Raw genomic sequence first — 23,363 nt, 5'->3', positions numbered from 1 at the left:
TAAGGAGGTAGGAGAAGTGAGGCTCCAGGGCTTAGCGCTGAGCCAGAGCCATCGAAAACACGGGGCTGGGAAAGGTGTGCCGGGAGCTGCGGAGAACTTTGTTTGTGTTTCCAGGCCAATGGCGGCTCGGGCCCGGGCCCGTTCCAGGGCTGTTCCTCATCTCCGCCTTTGCCCTCCCACAGCCCGGGGGGCCCTGAGAGCGCGGGCCGAGGCTGGGCCGTGTGCAGAGCCCGGCCCTCGCAGCCATTGGCTGATTGTGCCAATGTCACTCCTGGTTGTCGCGCGCTGATTGGGCAGAGCAGCAAAGGCGCCATTGTGGCAGCGTCTGTGCGGGCCCGGCAGCGGCGGCAGCGGCCGGAGCCCGGGGAGGCGGCGGCGGAGCTCGGAGGCGGCCCCAGCGCAGGTGGGAGCCGCGCTCGGTTGTGCGGGGGCTCGGGGCTCGCTGCGGGCCTCGGGGGCGGCAGGGGGCTCTGGCGGGTTGGTTGTGCCGGTGCCGGCCCGTGTTGGCGCTGGGCTGAGGGCGCTGCGGGAGCGGCTGCCCGCGGTCTCCTTCCCGCTGGGGCCTCGGCAGGAGCCGGTGCCGGAGCAGCGCTGGCTCGTCCCGGTTGCTGTGGGTGGCACAGAGGTGTCTGCCCTGTGCCCGGGGCTGTGCGGGAAAATTCCCGTGGCCAGAGGTTTGTGTGCCCGCAGGAGACAGAGGAGTCCTGCAGAAGTGACTTTATTGGTGAACAAAGAGAGACGCCATGCGGCATTTGCCATGCGGTCTCTAAACCGCAGCCTCCTTTTTATCCTCATTTTCCCGCCCCCATCTCTGTCCCTACTGGCTGAGGTACTTGGAAGGTTCAGAGTTCCCGATCCACCTACTGCATGTCCTCGTTAATATGCACCCCTACTACGATATTAATCTTACTGCTTTCAATCCCTCCTTTTCTTATTTTCTCAAGAATTGCCTTTACAAACTTTTAATTTCCATTGACTCAATGTCTTTTCCTGCATCCTCTTTGGAACAAGGTGTCGTGCATGGTAAAAAGTTGAGCACGTCAGAGGAAGACCAGCATTCATTTAAGCCATGATCTGCAGGGAACCCCGAAAAACGTGTCCCATTCCCATCCTTTCTCCAGAATACGAGCTATTTTCTTATTTCCTTTTTTATCTGTTTCATCACTTTTCAGTTTCATCTATTTGCGAACAGCAGTTTGAGTTATTTTCCACAAACTCCGCCTCTTTCTGTTTATAGATAATCTGATCCTATCCCATGTGAAATGTCTCCTTCCTTATTTCAGTGGCTTGGTCAGCAGGAAGGTCAGGGGCTGGAGTTGTCTGGTTGGTTATTATTTCGAGGAAGCTTTTTATCCTAATTCTGCCAATCAAATTATGGATGGATTTTCTGTGTCCTGATATGAATTCGTTAGGGATCCCAGGGGCTGGTCCATGGTGTTGTAGGATTGGCTCTGGTGTCTGTTCATCTTTTTTGCGTTTTTGGGTGCTCCCTCCATCCAGGGCTGCATCAATTGACCACTTTTCTCTAATTAAATCACCACATACTTGGATTTCCAACTCATTTCCCTGAACTTGTGGCACCAAAAACACCCCAGTGCCCCAATACACCCTATATAACCTGGACAGTGACAGCACAGGTTGGAGCAGGGAGAGGGATGATTCCCCCCCACTTTTTTTCGTAAAGCTTTCCCAACATTCTCCGTTTGTTGTTTCCCTTTGCAGCTTAACCAATTTCTGTTGCAGTCAGATATCCTCACTATGGACTCTGCCTTTAGTTGTGCAAATTCCATCTGTGCAAGCAGGCAGAGCTTGGGGTGAGGGACAGAAGCAATCACCGGAATTCCTCCCCCAGGCATGAAGATCATCCTGGTTCATTGTGCACACATTGCCTTATCAGTGTTAATTTGCATTTCTAAAGGTCCTCTCTTGGCTGTGCCTGTATCTAATGCTTCTATTCCAGAGCAGCCATTAGGTTATCCACAAGTGCACCCCCACAACCGGTTTTTTTTTCTTTTATCTTTTTTTAAACAATTTTATACTAACTGTTTATGTGTTAAAGCCTCACCATTAATACTCTTCTAGTTTTGCAAAATGCAACAAAAGGTGAGCATCGAAAAACCCTTTCTGAAATTCTGCCATCATTAAGAGCCACCCACAAATACACACAAAGAAATTCCAATGCAATCTAGATTTTTCTACTTCTTCTCCTAGGAGTAAAAATTGATTCTCACACCCCTGGTCGAAACCCAACTCAGAATATAAAAGTAGGATTACTATGAAAAAATTTTCTAATGGTGTAATCTTGTCACTGAAACTGCAGGAAAAACAAAAACTCTCCAACAATATCTTAATGCTAGAGTGTTAAGGCATTACTTGATCGTGGTCAGGATGTGCAACAGAAATAATTTCATCCACACATAGCCCGAGTGTGCGGAGAAAACATTCCATGAGATGTGAATTGTACTAGATTTTTCCTAAACTTTTCACTGTCCGAACCCGGAGAAATCCATTGGTTTAGTGTTCATTGCTTCAAAGTTGTGTAGTTCTTAGTGTTTGGTTTCCTATTGCAGACGAATTTCTCCTCTTCTGATGTTAATTAGATCCACATTCCTGGATTTCTTTCTCAGTCTTTTCCAGACCAGGTGTCTCCATCTATGCCGGGGCAGTGTCTGGGGTGGGTGTTCCTTGATGTTTGCTGATGTTTCCTTGATGTTTTGTTGAATGTTGTTATCTTTGTGGAAATCTTTTGGGCTATTCCCAGTCTATTGAGATGTTAAACTCATCTCTGTTGAGTGGTGCAACATCCCTTAAAAAAAGCGTTTTAAAATTTCTTTCCTGAGAGAAAGGCAAACCGAGCCTGACTAGTAAAATGGAATGTAAAACATTTTAAATTTGGTATACTTTCCAACAGTGGAATCGCAGGCAGCCCAGTGTGTGAGTGTAATTGAGAGGCAGAGTCCTGGGTGGATGCTGTGAACAGCAAAGTGCCAAGGCAGGCTCTGTGCCAGCCCAGCTTCCTGTGGCAGAGATTTCACAAGAGACAGGATTCTGGCCACAGCCTGCTTGAAATATACATCCCTTATCTCCAGCCCGCACTAGGTGGAGAATTCCCAGGGTAAGGAATTGCAAAGATCAATTCCAAGGGAGAGAATTGAATATCTGCCCTGGCTCTGGCCAAAGGTTATAATGGCCGGATGCTTGGCCTTCAGCCAAGGGCACACACTGACTCAGAAAACACTTCCTAAATGCAGCAACATGTTGCATATTCATAGACCTTCATGCATTATTCAGAATCATTCCCCTCCAACCTGTAAATCATTATTTTTTCCTTTCCTGGGGTTTTGGTGTCCCATAATTCCAAGAATGTGAAGAATTTCCTGATTATCTGTTTTGCCATTCTCCAAGTTTGTTACATGAACATAAGATTATGACATTATACTGGAACAAAAATATATTTATCACACAACTAATTTTAACTTTTGTTTATTTATGTATATTTATTTGTATTTATAAGTTTTGTTAATTGCAGAACTAAGAGAAACTATGTTCATACAACAGTATTTTCCAGCATATGGCATTCATTTTAATATTTGCAAAAACTCAATAATATAATGTACACTTATAACACACATAGAATTCAAATTTCTTTTTCTCAGTCTGGAGGAGACATAGCTGGTGGTCCAATCATTTTGTTATTTTTCATTTTCTCAGGTTTTTTTCCTTTTCTCCTGTCCATACCACAACACTGAGGATATTTGAGTTTAAAAAGTCATACAATGTTGTGGCTAGAGCAGAGAATCTTCAATCCAGGTCCTGCAATTTCCTATTCATCCTCAGAATTCTTACAGCTCCTTTTTAGTCCTGGATTACTTCTGAGATTCCCTGGTCCCTCTCTGGGCCAATACAACACAAACCCTCAGTCAAAATATGTCCCAAATATTTAACCCTTTTCTCCACCATTTCCTCTTTTATTTCAAATACTCAAAGATGCTTTTTAGCCTGAACATTCAGCCATTTCACAGAGGCTTCTTCTGCCACTTCTTGTCGTCCTGATTGGGGAAAGTCATCCACATCCTGCATTAACCCAATTCCTAAGTAAATCCTAGGGAAAAATTCTTATGATATTTTCTGCAAGATTTTCCACAATAAGGCCGGTGCTTCCGTGCATCCCTGCAGAAGGACCGTCCATGTCTTTTCCATTTTCCCTTCTACCTCTTGTTCCCACTCAAAGGCAAAATGCAGTTTACCACCCTGTGTAAGTGGGCATCCCCAGAAAGCATCTTTGCCATCAAGGACTGAATGGTGTCAGTGTAAGGAGGGAACCAGGTTCAACGTAGTGTTAGGATCTGAGACTGTGGAGTGCCTAAGTTGAATAATCTCATTTATTATTCTTATGTCCTGCACCATTCTTTCGATTCCATCTGATTTTTTGACTGGCAGGATAGGAGCATTACATGGAGAGATCCCTGGCTTCAAAAGTCCTGCCTTTAGCAGGGACTCAATAAGAGGCTGTAAGCCTTTCCTTCCCTCTCTTGGAACAGGGTATTGCTTTTAGACACCGCTTGTCCTGGTTGCTTCAAAGAGCTTTGGAGAGGCTCCATATCTAATTTTCCCTATTTTTCTGGAGCTGCCCAAACATCTGAGTTAACTTCAGCTTAGGCCTTGCCAGACATTTGACACAAAGGCAAAATAGAATTTGACTCTAAACCACCTTTTACAATGTTAATTTGCATTCGGATTTTAGCCATCAAATCCCTTCTCAGTACATTACAATCACAATTAGGTGCATATGAAAATTCTTGCATTTCCAACCCATCCCCTGGGTGCTGGGGCCCCCTTGGGCCCTGGGGTTCATCCCTCAGGGGCTGTAGAAACTCTGCCATGGCCTTTGCCTTCCCCTTGGCCTTTTCCTCATCCCTTCTTGCATTCCCCTGCTGTGCCTTTGTGACCAAGTGCTCCAGGGGCTTCTTCTGCCCCTCCTGCAGCCCCCTCAGTGCCTGGGGGTGCTCATCCTCTGACAGCTGCTGAGCTTTCTGCTAAATCATTCCTTTCTGCACTGACCCAAGGGAAATGATTAAAAGCTGATCTCGATGTTTGCACGTCCAATGCCCATTTCCCAGCTGTTCCTTCGTGCTGCTGCTCCTTGTGCTGTGGCTGCCGTGGCCAGCCCGTATCCCAGAGCCGGTGCCTGTCCTGCCGCAGTGTCCAAACGCGGCCCCCCCGGCGGGCAGGGCCGGCAGCTCCACGGGGCCGGGCAGCGGCCGGGGCGTCCCGCAGCCTCCTGGGGGCCGGGGGCCACTGCCGGGCCTGCAATTGCCGGGGGGTGCTGGGCTCAGGCAGCGCCCGGCGCTGAGCCCCGGCTGCCCCACAGCCCCGGCCCGGCCCCGCAGCTCCCCACAGGCCCCCAGCCCGTGCTCCCGGTGCCGCCCCTCTGCGCCCGCTCCTGCCGCTGCCCAGCACAGAGAAACCCCCTGCAATCCTGACCTCCTTGTGTGCCTGTCCTGGCAACCGGGGATACAAAGGATCTGCAGCAGCTGGCAACTTTTGAGGATGTGTGTGCTGAAAAACATCCCCGTCCTCAGAATTTTTCTCTTCCTCCTCTTTACCGTCCTTCATTTTTTTTTTCCCAGATAGAGTGCTCCTGCTGCATCTTGCCTGAACCATATTCCTGCACACTTCTCTTCACCCAATCCCTTCCCAGCACACCAACACCTCCATCCCCTGTTGTCTACATCCCTTCTCGAATTCCCTTATTGCCCCCCTGGGTGTCCATATCCGTGATTACCTCTGGGAGAATGTGCAAACTTCCTCAACATGCTGCCAAGGGACCCTTCAGAGATATTTTGGGATCATCATCCCTTTGGTCAGGAGCCCTTCCTGGCTTTCCCTTTCTATCTTCAATGGGTGCCCAGCCCTGTTTAGTCCCCGAAGATCCCACTGTAGTCACTGCTGAGATTTTCAGTGCTCTCTGGCTGCTGACTCTTCCCAGCCCCCCTGATCTGTCACTCGTCTGTCTCCTGGCCCCAGCGCCCCCCGGCAGGGGAATTTGGGGAGGTGGGAGGGGGGGAGCGCCAAGGCCGGGCCCCCCCGCGCTGTGGTGGCGGCAGCGGCTGCAGTGGGGAGCGAGTGCGGGCGGGAGCGGCCGAGAGCCCAGCGCTGCCCCAGCCCGAGCTGCCCCAGCTCCATCGCTGCCCCTGCGCTGGGATGCTGTGGGTTTGGGGGGAAGAGGGAGCCGGCAGTGGGTGCTGGGCCTGGGGGCAGCAGGAGAAGGGAAGGAGAAGCAGGGTTGAACAAAATGGTCAAATGCTGCACGTGGGAGGAGCAGGTGGGATTGTGCAGGAGAAAGAGGAATAATGGGAGGAAGAGGAGTGTGAGGAAGTGTAGGGACACCAGAGGAGGAGCAGAAATGGGAAGCAGCACAATGTTCCACTCGTCCCTGTATCTGCTGCCTCTGCCCCAACCCCAGCAGCGTTCCTCCCCCAACATGCAGCAGGTCACAGAAGAGGACCATCCATGATTTTCACATCACTGAATCTTGGTGTTTGTGAGCTTTATTGGCCTAAATGTTGGTGCTTTGATTTTTTGCAGGGGCTCAATCCTTATCTTTTGGAAGGAATTTTGCCTGAAACTTACTTTCTGGGGAGTTTTTTATCTGTGTCTTGATGTTTGGATAATTTTTGTGCTGAATCGTTGTGTTTTGGAGGTTCTTATAGACACAAGATGCCCAATGTCTTCCTGTGTTGCACTTTGAAAGCCCAAGGTGCTCTCTTGTGTTTTCCTCCAAACCAGGATTTGTCATTCCCAAGGCGTGGGTGGATGGAGGAGGAGGAAAAGTCCCAGGGATCCCACAGGAAGAGGGGCTGCAAACCCATCCCAGGGAGCTGCGAGGAGGAAAGACCCTCCCTGAGCCGGGAAGGCGGCCGGAGATCCAGGCAGAGCTCAGAGCTGGTGGAGAAGCCTCCTGGAGGGGAGAAGCCTCACGAGTGCTTGGAATGTGGGAAGGGTTTCAACTACAGGTGCAGGCTGATCCAGCACCAGATGATCCACACTGGGGAGAAGCCCTATGAGTGTGGGAAATGCAGGAAGAGCTTCAGCACTATTTCAACTCTGATGCAGCACCAGGTGATCCACACAGGGGAACGGCCCTACACCTGCTTGGAATGTGGGAAGAGCTTTGGGTGGAGCTCTGACCTGAGAAAACACCAGCGCATCCACACTGGGGAGAGGCCCTACGAGTGTCCCAAGTGTGGGAAGAGGTTTCAGACCAGCTCCCATGTCCTCAGACATGAGCGGATTCACACAGAGGAGAGGCCCTTCCGCTGCCCCGACTGCAGGAAGGGATTCAAGCACAACTCCACCCTCATCAGGCACCGGCGCATCCACACTGGGGAGAGGCCCTACGAGTGTCCTGAGTGTGGGAAGAGCTTCTCACAGAGCTCTCACTTGACCCAACACCAACGGAGCCACCACTGAGGGAAGCCCAGTGAGTGCCCCGAGTGTGGGAAGAGCTTTGTGATCTGTTCCAGCTCCATCCCCCATGGGAGGATCGGTGTTGGATGATCCCCAGTGACCCCCGTTGGGCAGAGCCCTGGTGATCTGTGTTCCTGGTTATCCCCGTTGGGTGAGGGGGAAGGGGTTTGAGAGATTTCTGTCTCTTTTCCTTCTATTGCTATGATTTGGTTGGTAATAAATTCCCTTGCTGAGCCCAGGCTATGTCTGTGACATCCGTTTTGCTGTTTGCTGTGTTTGCTCGTCCTGTCTTAATCTGCTCCTGGAGCTACTGGTTAAACTTTCTCTTCCCTTGCAGCTCGAGGGGTAGGGTCAGAGTGGCTCTGGTGGGTGCCTGGCATCGGGCCAGTGTCACCTTGTCTTGGTTTGAAAGACAGGTATTTTCTAAGGAAAGGCAAGAACCCCTTTCTGACACCTGTGTCCACTGGGACACGAGAGGGACCTTGTTCCCACCCCTCTCTTTGCAGGGACCTGCAGCAGGAGAAGGGATTTGGAGCCCCGAATACACCTGGGACTGGACTTGGCTCCTGACATCCATGGGGCTCCCAGAGCCTCTCACCCTGGAATATCCCAAAACCTCCCAGAGCCCTTGCTGCTCCCACAGGGACACTGGGTGTCCCCAGAGCCCCCCAGTGCAAGGAAAGCCTTGGGGACAGCTCTGTCCACCGAACCCCAGCACATGGATCAGGGACAGCCCCCTCCATGTCCCTCTGACTTTCCCAAGCTCTGCCCACCCCAGAGGGCTCAAGAATCTGCCCTGGTCCCCGAGGATCTTTTGTGGGGCTGGAATCCCCCAAGATTTCTCACCAGGGCATCCAGAGGGGCAGCCGGGCATCACTCCCGCAGAAGCTCCACCTGCTCAGCCATGAGGGGCTGGGGAGAAAGGCGGGGTTAGAGCCACACTGGGGGATACTGGGGCTGGTTGGGAGATACTGGGGCAGGCTGGGGTGTACTGGGGCACAGTGGGGTGTGCTGGGGTGCACTGGGGGTGATGACGAGGACAGGGGAAGCTCTGGGCCCAGCAGAACTGCGGGTACCCACCTCAGACCTCTTCACTCATTGGACGCCGTTCTTCTTCTGCAGAGAGATGGGGAGATGTCACTGGTCACTGGGGTGTCCCCAGTCCCAGCGAGGCATGGGGGGACCCAACTGGCCCCCAGTTCCCACACTGGTGCCCCAATTCCAGGACTTACCACAATGCATCCACCTGCAGCTCCTCCTATGACTACCTGCAGATGGAGAGCAAAGGTTTAGTCTGGAATGGCCCTTGTGGGACTCAGCGGGTCACAGGTGCCCCCAAGCTCCTTGGCTGTCCCCAGTCTGAGGGGGAAAATCCCTTCTGCTCCCCCCAGTCCCACTCCAGGCAGTTTCACCCGATCCCTGTTCCTGCAGGGACCACGGTGGGGATGGAGACGAGGAGAGCGAGGGGAACTTGGGGCCTCCAAGGAGGAGGGGATGGAGTGGGATGTGAGGGCCCCAAAGACACTGAACTGGGGGAACTTTGGGGACCCAGGGGATGGGGCTGGGGTGTTGAGGGGATGGGAATGGGGGAATGCAGATGGGGAGGCAGGAATTCCAGTGGGGGGACATGGGGGCTGAAGTGCGAGGTGGGTGGGGCAGGGGAAAGCTGGGGCAGAGGACCAAAATTGTTGGGTTTGGGAGGGGCTTTGGGAGTCCAGGAGGGGGATTTGGGGATACTGTCATGGAGAATGAGAAAGGGAAGGGAGTGGAGGGAAAGAGGAGAGGAAGTGGACTGGGCATGGGGATCTTTGGGGTGCCTGGGGTGCACTGAGATGGGTGGGAATACAATGGGGACCCTGGGGAAGGGGCAGCCTTGGGAAGCTCTGGGATGTACAGGCACGCACTGGGGTGCACTGGGATGGCCTGGAGGGTCATGGCCATGAGAGGGGAGGCTCTGGTTCAGCAGAATTCAGGATACTCACATCGCCAACAGCAATGGCACCACCTCACTGTGGAGAGAGCATGAGATGTCACTGGGGTGTCCCCAGTCCTAGTAAAGATTGGGGGTGACCAAACTTCCCCCCAGTTCCCACACTGGTGCACCCAGCTCCAGGACTTACCCCAGCACATAGAGCTCCACCACTGCCATCAAAGGTGGCCTGGGCAAGGAGAGCAAAAGGTTGGTCAGGATTGGCCCTTGAGGGGCTGGGGGGACACAGGAGTCCCCAGCCCCCCACCTCCCACCCATGGCTGTCCTCCGCTCTGAGCAGGGGGTGCCAGGGGATTTGGGAACATCACTGCAGGGTGAAAGGCAATGAACTGAGGGCAAAGACTGGAAAGAAGACCCTGGGAATCATCTGGGGGCTTGAGGGGACCAGGGGCAGAGGGGGAGGCATTTCCCAGTTTGTGCCAGCTCAGCCTGGCTTGGGACTGGAACAGTTCATCCCAGTTTGGCCGAGTTCAGCCTAGTCTGTACTTAAATGAGTTTGGACCTCTTGGTCCCACTTCAGCCTAGTTTGGGACTGGCCTTTGTTCTTGTGTGGGCAAGAGAGGAGATGCTGGGGAGATGCCCGAGGGGATCAAGAGGATGGGATGGGATGGGATGGGATGGGATGGGATGGGATGGGATGGGATGGGATGGGATGGGATGGGATGGGATGGGATGGGATGGGATGGGATGGGATGGGATGGGATGGGATGGGGAGGCCCAAAAGGACGGGATTTGGGGATAGCAGCACAGGAAAGCTCTGGGGCCCTCGCAGGGAGGAGCCGGGTCCGAGCATCCGTGGGGAAGCCGGGCTCTGGCAGCGGGAGTTGAATTGCGGCAAGGGGAAGGACAGAGGCAATGGTGGCGAGGAGAAAGCGGCTCGGCCCGGGGCCGGGGAGCCCGGCGGAGCCCCTGCATTGGGAAGAGCCCTCAGACCTGAGCCCAGCCCGTGGCTTTGGAGCCTCACCTCGCTCTGTGCCGGGGGGCACAGCAGGATGGAGAAGAGCAGGGCCACGCTGAGCACAGCCACCTTCATCTTCCTCTCGCACTGGGCAGCGCTGGCTGAGGCTGCAGCAGGGCAGGAGCACCTTTATCCCTGCCGGGACTCCTCCCTGCGCCCTCCCTGACAGCCCCCAGGCCAAAGCCCGGCTTGGCACAGCCCCCAGCCCTGGCCACAAGCCCAGCCCTGGCACAGAGTCCATCCCGCCTGTGGCACGGATCCAGCCCCGCTCCCCGCATCCCTGCAGCTTCCTGCACGGGGCAGCTGCCCCTGGAGGGGACCGGGCACCCGGGGGGCCGAGGGGGGCAGGCAGGGATCCAAAGGCAGCTGGGGACCCTGTGGGGACACCCCCACTCCAACACAATCCATCCTCCAACAGCCCCCAGCCCCACACCCCCCATCTCCCGGGACCCCTCCCCTCCCAGAGCGTTCCTTGCAGGACACCCCGGAGCTGAGCCCAGCCCCAAACCTGGAGTGTCAGAGCAGGATTGTCCCTGTTCCCACTGCAGCCCCTGGGCTCATTGGGGCTGCACTGACCCCTCTTCCTGGGGCAGCAGCACCCCGGGATCAGGGAGAAGGGGCAGGGGGAGCACAGCGGGGTCAGGGGCCATGGCAGCAGCTGGGGGACCGGGATCTCCAGTCCCTGCAGGTGCCCTGGGGAGCACTTGGCAATGGTGGCACTGGGACACCGGGGCTGGCCTTGTGGCAGTGCTGGGGTGGTGGCAGTGCCCGGCTCCAGCCCATTCCTGTCCCTGCAGCCCCAGACTGCTCCAGGCCCCCAGGGGAAGATCCCCGGGCAGAGCCCCTGGCACAGCCACGGCCACCGTGTCCTGCTGGATCAGCCCAACCCCGCTGTGCTGAGCTGGCCCAGCCATCGGCTCCCAGGGGCTCTGTGCCCAGCAGGGCTGTGGCTCCAGACCGGGCTGGCACTGGGACACAGCTCCCGCAGCTCCCCTGGCCCCAGGGATGGCCCTGCCCTGTCCTGCCCTGGTCCCAGCGCTGGCCCTGAGCTGGGGCTGACCTTCCCAGCCCAGGGTCCTGCGCTGCTGTCCCAGCTCAGAGGCCCCTGTCAGGGTCACCCCCGAGGACACAGATCAGTGACAGTCCCTGCCAGGGCTGCCACGAGCTGCCAGTGCCTCCATTCTCCACTGACATTCCGTGACATTTCCAGGACATGTTCCCTCCTCACGGGACACTGACCTCACAGAAGGCACCTGTTGTGGCACAGGTCAGAAAATCCTTCAGGCATCTGACTTGACTGTTTGCATTGGATTTTCCTGCAGAGCCAGCAGTGACCTGGAAGATTTTCTCATCCCAGCAGGAATCACCGCCTGAGTGATTCATGGAGCTGGATCTGGCCCCTTCCCTCTTCCCAGGAAACCAAGAGCTGCCAGCACAGCTCATCCTGCTGCTCCCAGACACTCACAGCTTTTGCTAATGGATCCATTTCTGATTTTCCAGTATTTTAAATCCAAGAACCACAAATATTCACAATACTTCAGTTCTGGTGTGAAATTATCCTGCTTTGAGGCAATAAATCCTGCTTGGGGCAATAAATCCAGGTTCCTTCCTCCAGTGCCTGGCAGTTCCTCTCTGGGAGCCAGGAATGGGGACACTGGGGATAAGGATGGGGACACTAGGGGCAGGGTTGGGGACTGCAGAGTGGGATAAGGACAGCAGGGGCAGAGATGGGAACAGCAGGAATGGGAATGGGGACACCAGGAGTGGAATGGGGACAGCAGGAGCAGGATGGGGTCAGCAGGACTAGAATTGGGACTTGCCGACCACACCCAGCTCCATCCCTCAGGATTCATTTCCCAGTCTGTGTCCCATGTCCGAGGTGTCCCCAGGAAGGTTTGGCCACGTTGGGCTCCTGGAGGGGCAGTGGGATGGGGGGAGGGGTCAGGCCAGGCCTCATTGTGCCCAAAGGTCCTTGAGTGTCCCAAAATTGGGGCTCAGGATCTTGGAGAAGTTCCCTGGCCATGACATGGGCACGAGATGGCCGTAAGATGAGAGTGACCATGACACAACCACAACCCTGACCATGACATGATTTGGACCAAGAGATGACCATGGGTTGGCCATGGCAAAACCATGGCTTTGAGGTGACCCTGATGTGGTCGTGGCCATGAGATGACCATGAGGTGACCATGACATGATCATGAGATGACCATTACAGTGAGATGACCACAAGCATAAGATGATGGTGATCAGGAAAGGACCATGACCACAAGATGGCCGTGACCATGAGATGACCACAAGATGACCTTGACACCACTATGGCCATGAAATACTGAAGGCTGTGAGATGACCATAACAGGATCTTGACCTAGAGGTGACCATGAGATGATCATGACACAACCATGGCTGCGAGATGATTGTGACCATGAGGTGACTGTGAGGTGACCATTAGGTGACCATGACCATGAGGTAATGGTGATGACCATAACTGTAGGAAATAAGGAACGCCTTAGAGAATAAGGGCCTCTTCTATTTTTGTTAAATCCTGTTCACTATGTTCACTTTTATCCACCAAGAGGCACTCTGGGAAGGGCTCAGCTGCTGGTCAGATGGCCAGAGAGTGGGGTGGTGGTCACCTCGTGTGTGAGGCAGTGATGGGCTGGGGAGATGCGTGGACACCACATGATCAGAGAGCTGACTGGGTCAAGGGACACATCAACAGTGACACTGCAGTGACAGGCAGCCAATGCGGGCTTGTTTCAGTAAAGTTTGGGTTAAATTTCAGTTATGTTTGAATGACACAACATAAATGATGGGCCACCTAACCGGGGAAGGACAATTTAGCCAACCTGAGGAGCAAGCAGCAGCAGTCCCCAGGCAAGTATTCAATGAAGTTAAAAATTTTTGTTAAAAGCATTGGTCCATGTAGCAGATGGCAGCAATCCTAACTCAGAGTATACTAATATTAGGCAAGAGCCAGGAGAGACATACATGGAATTTATAGACCAGTTAAAACAAGCATTGGAAAAACAAATCCCTGATACTAGGACCAGGAACAAGCTGTTAGAGACATTGGCAGTAGCTCATGGTAACTCTGAGTGTCCAAAGGTGTTGCACACCCTGCCACGAGAAACACCACCAATGATCCTCCAGATGATCGAGGCGTGCAATCGTCTCGGGATGAATGTGGCAGCAGGACAGGCCCAGGCCATGGGGCAAGGAGTTGCAAAAGCCCTGGTGGCTGTGCAGTTTCCTTTTAAAGCCCACAATCACAGTACCAACCCACATGCTTTGCATTTCTGAAAAGACTGTCCACAGAGAAAAGGGAGATACGCAGTTCCTGGTCAAAACGAACCCCTGGCTAAACAGTTTTCTTTTAAAGGCAATTTCCCCAGGCTGCCATCAAAAAAACTTGCACTGGAGCATGAGCCAGCCTCGTGCTGTAACAGAAATCCACAAGCTGATGATGCTGATGACCACCAGTGTTAGTAAAAGAGCCTGAAACAAATCAAATTTTAGGACCATTTCAATTAATAATTGGGGGAAGGGATACAGTTGTGTCTCCACAGATAGAGGACCTCGGTGGATACCAGCCAAAACCATCAAACCTTACCTACAGCCAATAAAGGACAACCCACCAGAAAATTCCAGTACTCACAACTCCTAACAGCAAGTCTTTAGCGAACATAACACACCAGGAGACTTTATGATTATCTGTTCCCACCCCAAATAACCCCTCTTCAACATGGCTGGTATGTCTGGCAATAGATGAGTGGCCAGTAAATAAAAAGGCCATTCGTAATATGCAAAGGAACAGTCCCATTGGTAAGCTGAAATACAATCCTGTAGATTTTTGAGATTCGTGGCCTCGCAGCCTTCCACATGCACCATTAGAGGCTCAAGAATTGGAACTGTTTGGCTCAGCTCGAATGGATTACTGCTTTACCTTTCATTATAGAAAAAGAGTTCAATTGGTAACATCTAATGGTGCTAAGCCCCAAATTGTAAAACCAGATGAACCAGCACTGTGGGATGTTTCTCCCCACCATCCAAGGTATAAAAATGAGAGCCTATGGTGCAATTATACCTCATGACATCCATCTAAATCGATGCCCCTTTGCAATTACCACCAGGCACGTTTCTTATTTGTGGGGACAGAGCATGGCCTGCCATTCCATCTCGTATTAAAGGCAGCCCATGTAGCCTTGGTAGGCTTGCTTTACTAACTCCCAATGTCACAACACTAATTGGCAATGACAAAAATAGGGAAATAAACCGCTTTGCACATCAGTTCCAATTCGACTGTACCAGTGAAATAGAATTTTGGAATAGAGGACAGAGGATTGTTGCCTCTGCTTTTGTACCGTGGGTAGCTGCTGCACAAGCAGTAACGCAATTAGGAAAATTAGGATGTTGGTTATGTAAATAAACCAATGCTACTTCTATCTCTAAATGACCTTTTAACAGATGTTGACAGCCTAAGACACACAACGTTACAAAACAGAGCTGCCATAGATTTCTTGCTGTTGGCACACGGATGCCAAGACCTCGAAGGCATGTGCTGCATGAACCTTTCAGACCATAGTGAGTCTATACACAAAAGTATTCAAGTCCTCAAAGATGGGAGTCAAAAAGTTAAGAATTTATGATGACAAAGACTGGTTTGATGGACTCTTTAAAAGTTGGGAAATCAAGGGGTAGGTGTTGTCTATAATGAATACGGGGTTACTTATCTTCATAATTGTTGTCATTATACTGTGAGTTGTTCCTTGTCTGTTAGGATGTTTTTACAGAGTTTTACAAAAATCTTTCAGTTCTATTTTTACAGTTAAACAGAAAGGGGGAGATGTGGGAGTCAGCCTGACCAGTATCCCAGGACAGGCAACCATCACCAAAGAAAAATTATATCCCAACCCTAAACCTTGGGAGGCATTTGTTTATGTTGTGGTGACCTCAGAAGAATGTTATGAAGAGTTATGGGATTGCCTATGTTAATACCTCATGCATATTCCTAACCCTCATTTCCCAGTTAATTATCACCTCTCCCAGTTCCAGACTGTTCTCCCTTCCTTGTATCCCCATTGGCCCTCAGCTGATGCAATGTTCCACCCAACCTACCCCATTGGATCCTACCTGCCCTTACTCCACCTCTGCCCCACTTTCCCCTTTCCCCATTGGACCCTAAGCTCAACTCTACCCCCTCCCTTACCCCATATTTACACCTTGGACCTCCCTGTATCTTTGTCTTCAACCCCAGGCTCCTAAAGTGACCTTGTCCTCTCAGTTGTTGTATTTGGATTTTTGGGCCTCATCCCACATTTACTTTCATTATTAATAAATTTTTTTATGTTTCTGAGTTGTGGTTGTTGTTCCGTTCTTCTTTAATTTTTGCCACTTCTGCCCTGATATCTGCAAAGCCTAAAAAGGATTGTTGGAGACCACCCTCGACCCCTGATATGAGATGACCATGACAGAACTGTGGCCATGAGATGACCATGACCATGAGATGACCATGACACAACCATCATCCTGAGATGACTATTACAGTGAGACGACAATGGACATGAGATGATGGGGATCAGGAGATGACCAAGAACAAGAAATAACCATGATGCAACCATGACTGTGAACGAGATGATGGAGATCAGGAGATGACCATGAGGTGACCACAATATGACCACTGCTATGAAATAATTGTGGCCACAGGATGACCATGACCATGAGATGATGGCGATAAGGAGATGACCATGACCATGAGATGACCATGACCATGAGGTGACCATTACTGAGAGTTGACCATGAAGATGAGATGATGGATATCAGGAAATAAATGACCATGACTGTGATGATGACATGACTGTGACTGTGAGATGACCAAGAGACGGCCATGACTATGAGAGGACTGTGACCATGAGATGATGATGACACAGCCATGTGGTGCCCAGGATCATGCAGTGACCATGAGATGACCATGACACAACCATGGCCATGAGGTGATCAAGAAATGTCCATGACTGTGACCATGACATGATGATGACTGTGAGATGACCATGGGCATGAGGTATTGTGACCAAGAGATGACCACGGCATGCCCGTGACCATAACATGATCCTGGCCATGAGGTGACCATGAGCATGAGATGGTGGTGATTGGGAGATGACCATAAGATGACCATGAGTGACCACGTGATGAACATGAGCTGACCACGATCTGGCAATGGTCTGGATCTCCCCAGATCCCATCACTCCTCTCACCTCCCAATTGTTATAAATGAGAGACAAAAGTCTCGATATTCAGCAAAATTTAGATTGCTTTATTTGATATAGAAAGAGCAAGCAGCGCTGGGGAACGTGAGGGGTCACCGCCCACTCCACACTCCATCCAACCTTGGTTTGCAGCCTCTTCTTATACTATGGTTTCTCATTATAATCATTAATTTTGGGGTTTTTCCTGTCATAATTTTGCCAAGTAAGCAGTGGTGGTCGAATAAACATCTGTATCCAAACTCACAAAGCCTCTGGGCGATAGTCAGTCTCACAGATAACCATCTGGTCTTTGTAGACAACCACCAGGGAAATCTGGAAGTCTGGTCCTTGAGATAGGCAGCAGTGATCAAACAAAGGCAGGAAGGACTATCCGGAAGTGTGATTTTGCAAGCTGGCAGCAGATATAACTTATCTGGGAAACATAACACAACACAACATAACGTAACATGGTGATTTAAAACAGAATGATTTAATCATATATTTTCCTTCATCTAGCGTCCATGCTTCACTTCAGACCTTAGTATTCTGGTTTATACGAACCCCAAGACTTTTGTGATTAACACGAATCTTTTATCAATTACCACAACGGGAACCCCTGAACCCCCATTTTTGGCACGGGGACAGCCCCGTACTCCTTTCCCCTGCACCCCCTTATCCGAGACTGGGATTCCCCCGCACCCCCGTCAGTGCTCTGAGACACCCCTGCACTCCCATTCCCGGCCATGCTGCCCTTCCCAGACCCCAGATGCGCCCTCTTCCTCGGCTTTTGGACCCCCAGATCTCCAAAATTTCTGCGTCTCCCCAGTTCTCCATTCCCGGCGCTTCCTGGAAGGGCGTTTCAGAGGGTCCCCCGGGGTCCCGGGGGGTCCCAGGGGATCTCAGAGGAGATCCAGTGGGAACAGATGAATTCCCTGGAATTCCCCTTTCCTCCCGTCTCGATTTCCCTTCGCCCATCCTGTGTCCCCGGGATCCGCCCGCCTCTCCCAGCCCCAGCTCCCTCTTTCCCGTGACTCAGGGACCCCCTGGACCCCCATTCCTGCCTTTCCCAGCTCTCAAATTCCACTTTTCTCAAAACCGAGGACCCCTGGACCCCTTTCCTGGGCACAGTGACCCGCTGGATCCCCCATCCCACCTCTCCCAGTCCTTTCCTTGAACCTTGGAACCTTCCTCAATCTACCAGTTCTGCTCCTGACTCTTGGACGCCCCCAGACCCCCCAGTCTCTGCGTCCACCCCAGTTCTCCACCCTCTGCTCGTCCTGCGGGGGGTCCTGGGAGGTCCCGGAGGGGATTCAGAGGAATTCCCAGGGTTTCCTCTGTCTCCTCCCCCTCCTCGCGTTCCCCGATCACTTTCGCGTCTCCCGAGCTGCGGCTTCGGGATCCGCCCGGGGACCGGTGACCGCCCCCTGCACCGGGACCCCCCTGAAACCCCGTTGCTGGGAACAGGGACCCCCCTGCACTTCCAATTCCGGACGAACTCCCCTTCCTGGGCACAGAGACCCCCTTGAACGTTCATTTCGGGGCACCGAGACCCCCTGTACCCCCTTGCCCAGTCGAAAAATACCCTGAACCCCCTTACCTGGAACGTGGAACCCCCTGAAGCCCCATTCTCGTACACGGAAACCACCCCCGAAACCCCATTTCCTGGGAACCGGGACCCCCTGAATCCCGATTTACCGGCATGGGAACTCCTAGAAAACCCCATTTCTGGGCACGGGAACTTCCCTGAATCTTCATTTCGGAGGAACTGAGACCACCTTCCCCAGTTCCGGGACCCCCTGAACCCCCATATTCAGGACCGGAACTCCCCTGAACCCCCAATTCCCGCGCACCAGAACCCCCCTGTATCCCCTTATCCAGCACCGGCACCCAACTGAACCCCTTCATCCAGCACCAATGCCTCCCGCACCCCTTTCCAGACCCTCTCCCTCTCGGAGACCCCAGTCCCCCTTTTCCTTGACTCCGGGAGCCCCTGGACCCCCATTCCTGCCTTTCCCAGCCCCCACTCTCTATTTTCCTCAACCCGTGCCCCCCCTTTCCTGGGCACAGGGACCCTCTGGACCCCCCATTGCCCTCAGCTCCCTTTCCTTGATCCTGGGACCCCCTGAACCCCCATTACTGGGCATGAGGACACCCCCTGCACCCCATTATTCGATACTGGGACCCCCTCCTGGATCCTCGTCACGTCTACTGGGACCCCCTGCACCTCCTTCTCGGGCATTTCGCCCTTCCCAGACCCCGGACCCTCCCTTTTCCTTTACCTTTGTACCCCTGGATCTCTCAAATTTCCGTGTCCCTCCAGTTCTCCACTCCCGGAGCTTTCTTAAGGGGGGTTTCAGGGGGTTGCAGGTAGTTCTCAAAGGGCCGCCAGGGGATCGCAGCGGGGATCAGAGGGATCCAGAGGAATTCTCTGGAATTCCGCCGACCCCTCTCCCCACCGCGCTCTCTCGGTCTCTGTCGCTTCTGCGCCCCAACCTGCGAGACCGGGATCTACCCGGCGACTGATGACGTCACTGAGAGATACTGCTGCCATTGGCGGACAGGAACATGCGGCGCCAATGGCGGGGCCGGAGGCCGCCCTGGGGGCGGGGCCAGTGCTGGGGCGAAGCCGGGCGGGGGAAGCCGGGCGGGGGGAGCCGGGCGGGGGGAGCCGGGCGGGGGGAGCCGGGCGGGGGGAGCCGGGCGGGGGGAGCCGGGCGGGGGGAGCCGGGCGGGGGGAGCCGGGCGGAGCCGGGCGTGCCCGCAGCGGAGCAGCGCGATGGCTCCAGCGCTGGGTCTGGGGCCGCTTTTGGGGCTCCTGGGGCTCCTCTGGGACCCGGGGGGAGCGACGAAAGGTGAGTGGGACCCCTAAAACCGCGACCGCTCTGAACTTCCATTTCCGGGCTAAACCGTAAACCTTCATTCCTGGACTCGGGAACCTCCCATAGCCACATTTTGGGTTTTGTGACTCCCCCTTCCCCGGCACCGGGACCGCCCTGAACCCCCTCATCAGGCACCGGGACCGCCCTGAACCCCCATTGCTGGGGATCAAGATCCCTTTGAACCCCGAATCGCGGTACGGGACGCCCCCTGAACCCCCATTCCTGGGCACTGGGACACCCCTGAATGTCCATTTCAAGGCCTGGGACACCCTGCACCTCCTTTTCCGGCATCCCCCTTTCCCAGACCTCAGTCTCGCCCTTCACATTTGCCTCGGACCTCCCAACTTTCCTGTCTCCCCCGTTTTCCACTCCCGCCGCTATTTGAAACGGGGTCCCAGAGGGTCCCGGCCGCCCCAGGGGTCTCAGGGGAGGTCGCAGCGCGAATCCAATAAGATGCAGATGAACTCCCTGGAATTCGGCCTTTCCTTCCGTCCCCTCCCCCACCGCACTTCCTCGGTGTCTTTCCTGTCTCCAAGGCTGCGCCTCCAAGATCCGCTCGCCTCTCCCAGCCCCAGATCCCCCTTTCCCCTGACCCAGGGACCCCCTGGACCCCCATTCCTGCCTTTCCCAGCTCCCAAACCCCCCCTTTCCCTCAACACCGGGGACTCCTGAGCCCCGTTTCCAGGGCACAGGAATCCCCTGGAACTCCCATCCCACCTCTCACAGTCCTTGTATCCCCCTTTCCTTGATAGTGGGAGTCCCCTGAGCCACCATTCCTGGACACTGGGACCCCATGCACCCCCTTCCCGTCTCTCCCAGTTACCCTTTCATTGATCCATGACCCCCTCAATCCCCTCAAATCTCTGTGTCCCCCCAGTTCTTCACTCCCTGTATTACTTGGATGTGGCGGTGTCAGAGCCCAGCCCGGGGATCCCTCAGTTCATGATGATTGGATACCTGGATGGGATCCCCTTCGTGCGCTATGACAGCGAGCGGGGCCGGATGGAGCCACTGACGCAGTGGATAAAGGATAGAGTCGGGCCGGGATATTGGGATAGGGAGACCCAGATCTGCGTGGGGAACCAGAACATGGATGCCAGGAACCTGGATATACTGCGGGACCGGTACAACCAGAGCAGGGGTGAGTGGGGGGGATCTGTGGGGCTGGGATAGGATCTGTGGGGTTGGGGTGGCATCCATGGTGTTGGGATGGCATCCATGGGGCTGGGGTGGGTTTCCATGAGGCTAAGATGGGGATCCATAGGGCTGGAATGGGATTTATGAGGCTTGGATGTGGATTCACAAGGCACCAAGGGGCTGAGATGGGGATCCATTAGGCTGGTATGGGATATCTTGTGATCCATGGGTTGGGATGTGGATCCATGGGGCTGGGATGAGGCTCTGTGGGTCCCCATCAGACTCTGGGGCTCCATAGGGCTGGAATGGGGCTCTGTGGGACTGGGACTCTGTGGGTACAATTCCCCCAGGTCTCCACACCATACAATGGCTTTTTGGCTGTGAGCTCCTATCTGATGGGAGTGTCCGTGGGTCCTTCCGGAATGGCTACGATGGGCGGGAACTCATTTCCTTTGACCTGGGATCCAGGAGATTCGTGGCGGCCGACAGCGCTGCTGAGATCAGCAGGAGGTACTGGGAAAGTGAAACGAATGAGGTTGAGAGGCAGGCGAATTACCTGGAGCATGAATGCCCAGAGTGGCTCCAGAAATACGTCAAATATGGACAGAAGGAGCTGGACCGCAAAGGTGGGAGCAGAATTCATGTGGGATTTGGGAATGGAGGACTTGGGAACGTAATAATTCCGGTGGGAATTCCACGGGCTGATCTCACCCCATCCTATTCCAGTGGAAATTCCATGGGCAGGTCTCACCCCCATCCAATTCCAGTGGGAATTCCAGGGGCAGATCTCACCCATGGACTCAATAGAATTCCATGGATGTCTCTCACTGTTATCCCATTCCAGAGCCCCCTGATGTCCATGTGTCTGGAAAAGAGGAACACGGGATGCTGATCTTGTCCTGCCACGCGTACGGATTCTACCCCAGCTCCATTGAAGTCAACTGGATGAAGGGGGATGAAATCTGGGATCAGGAGACGGAGTGGGGCGGGATCGTTCCCAACAGCGACGGCACCTTCCACACCTGGGCCAGGATCGAGGCGCGGCCGGAGGAGCGGGAGCAGTACCGGTGCCGGGTGGAGCATCCCGGAATGTCGGGGCCCGGGATCTACGCTTGGGGTGAGGCTGGGAATGTGGAATGTGGGAATTGGGAATTTGGAATTCCCAAATGGGGATTCCCCTCCCCCTCCTCACCATCCCACATTTTTCAGAGCCGACATCTGGCAGGAATCTCACCGTGGTGATTGCTGTGTCCGTCGCTGCCATCATCATCTTTATTGTCCTCATTGGATTTGTCATCTGGAAGCGCCAATCCGGTAACACATGGGATGGGGGTTGGGAAAGGGCATGGATCCACCTGGCACTGTTCTGGGAATCCTGTGCCACCAACGCCAATCCCACTGTTTTTCCACAGGGAGGAGGGACAGAATGGATGCAACATGGCAGCCGGTGAGTACCAGTGGTGGATCCAGCTCTGGATCCTCTCCGTTTGGATCCCAGGATGGATCCTGGAGTTAATCCCAGTGGATTAACTGGATCTGTGCTGGAATCTCATGGATCTTCTCTTTCTGCAGGAAATGACATGGGAACCAACGGCTTGAGTACAGGTACACAATGGGATCAGGGTGGGATTCCAGAGGAGAATCGGGGCAGAATGGACAGATTGGGATCAGGGAGGGATTCTGGATCAATGCAGGGGTCCAGAGCAGGATCAAATGGAATTGTGGAGTGGGATTGGGGCTGGATTCTGGAGTGGGATCAGGTGGGATGGATGGGGCAGGATTGGTGCAAGTTGGATGGAGCAGGGTCAGTTGGGATGGATGGATGGATGGATGGATGGATGGATGGATGGATGGATGGATGGATGGATGGATGGAGTAGGTGTGGGATGGATGGAGAGGGATTGGGTGGAATTCCAGAGTGGTATTAGGGCAGAATGAATGGGACGGGATCGCATGGGATGGATGGAGCAAGATTGGGGCGGGATGAGGTGGGATTCCAAAACAGCTCCCACTCTCCATGGGCTCCAGCCAGGTCCATCCTGTGGGATGGGGACATGGAGAGGGTGACACCGTGACCCTCTCTCATCCCGACAGAAATCATTGCCTGAGCAATCCATGGAGCTGGATCCGGCCCCTTCCCTCTTCCCAGGAAACCAGGAGATGCCAGCAGAGCTCATCCCACTGTTCCCATCCACCCACAGCTTTTGCTAACAGATACATTTCCCATTTTCTAGTGTTTTAAAGCTAAGAATTACAAATATTCCCAATGCTTTTTTTCTGGTGTGAAATTATCCTACTTTGGGCAATAAATCCTGCTTGGGGCAATAAATCCGGGTTCCCTCCTCCAGTGGCCGACAGTTCCTCACTGGGAGCCAGGAGTGGGAATAGGGACACTGGGGACAGGGATAAGGACACTGGGGACAGGGATGGGGACACGGGGATTGAGACACCAGGATGGGATAGGGACAGCAAGGGACAGAGATGGGAACAGCAGGAATGGGAATGGGGACAGCAGGAATTGGGACGGGGACACCAGGAGCAGGATGGGAAGACCAGGACTAGGGTGGGGGACACATTCATGGGAATGGGGACACCAGGATCAGTGTGAGGACACCAGGACTGGGATGGGGACACATAAATGGGGACACCAGGACTGGGATGGGGACACCAGGAGCAAAATGAGG

General features: G+C 53.7%; 1 protein-coding gene and 2 long non-coding RNA genes across 3 annotated transcripts; 1 reads left to right on the top strand and 2 right to left on the bottom strand.

Moving 5' to 3' along the window:
- Positions 1-8,179: 8,179 nt before the first annotated feature.
- Positions 8,180-9,480, bottom strand: LOC148218205 (uncharacterized). Its single transcript, XR_015800540.1, has 4 exons — positions 9,453-9,480; positions 8,703-8,738; positions 8,551-8,586; positions 8,180-8,382 (listed from the first exon to the last, which is right to left on the bottom strand). It is a non-coding gene; the product is annotated as an uncharacterized LOC148218205 (long non-coding RNA).
- Positions 9,481-16,710: 7,230 nt separating this feature from the next.
- LOC148218204 (uncharacterized) lies at positions 16,711-19,228 on the bottom strand. The gene is made up of 2 exons (XR_015800546.1): positions 18,943-19,228; positions 16,711-17,096 (listed from the first exon to the last, which is right to left on the bottom strand). It is a non-coding gene; the product is annotated as an uncharacterized LOC148218204 (long non-coding RNA).
- Positions 19,229-19,359: 131 nt separating this feature from the next.
- LOC148218203 (class I histocompatibility antigen, F10 alpha chain-like) lies at positions 19,360-23,026 on the top strand. Its single transcript, XM_088157945.1, has 8 exons — positions 19,360-19,515; positions 20,420-20,683; positions 21,030-21,305; positions 21,524-21,796; positions 21,889-21,993; positions 22,092-22,126; positions 22,252-22,284; positions 22,774-23,026. The coding sequence occupies exons 1-7, from the start codon at positions 19,440-19,442 to the stop codon at positions 22,276-22,278; spliced, it is 1,056 nt and encodes a 351-aa protein (XP_088014071.1). The 5' UTR covers positions 19,360-19,439; the 3' UTR covers positions 22,279-22,284; positions 22,774-23,026.
- The last annotated feature ends 337 nt before the right edge of the window (positions 23,027-23,363 follow it).

Source organism: Sturnus vulgaris, unplaced genomic scaffold (assembly GCF_052056855.1).
Source record: "Sturnus vulgaris isolate bStuVul1 unplaced genomic scaffold, bStuVul1.hap1 Scaffold_194, whole genome shotgun sequence".
Taxonomy (NCBI): Eukaryota; Metazoa; Chordata; class Aves; order Passeriformes; family Sturnidae; genus Sturnus; species Sturnus vulgaris.
Note: the sequence above shows the minus strand (reverse complement) of the source record. Positions and strands in the feature narration are given on the sequence as shown.

Excerpts from the sequence above, each read along its gene's own strand:
- LOC148218203 (XM_088157945.1), top strand. The coding sequence starts at position 19,440 with ATGGCTCCAGCGCTGGGTCTGGGGCCGCTTTTGGGGCTCCTGGGGCTC. Across the intron at positions 21,306-21,523 it reads GAAGGAGCTGGACCGCAAAG|AGCCCCCTGATGTCCATGTG; the intron begins GTGGGAGCAGAA and ends ATCCCATTCCAG. Across the intron at positions 21,797-21,888 it reads GCCCGGGATCTACGCTTGGG|AGCCGACATCTGGCAGGAAT; the intron begins GTGAGGCTGGGA and ends CACATTTTTCAG.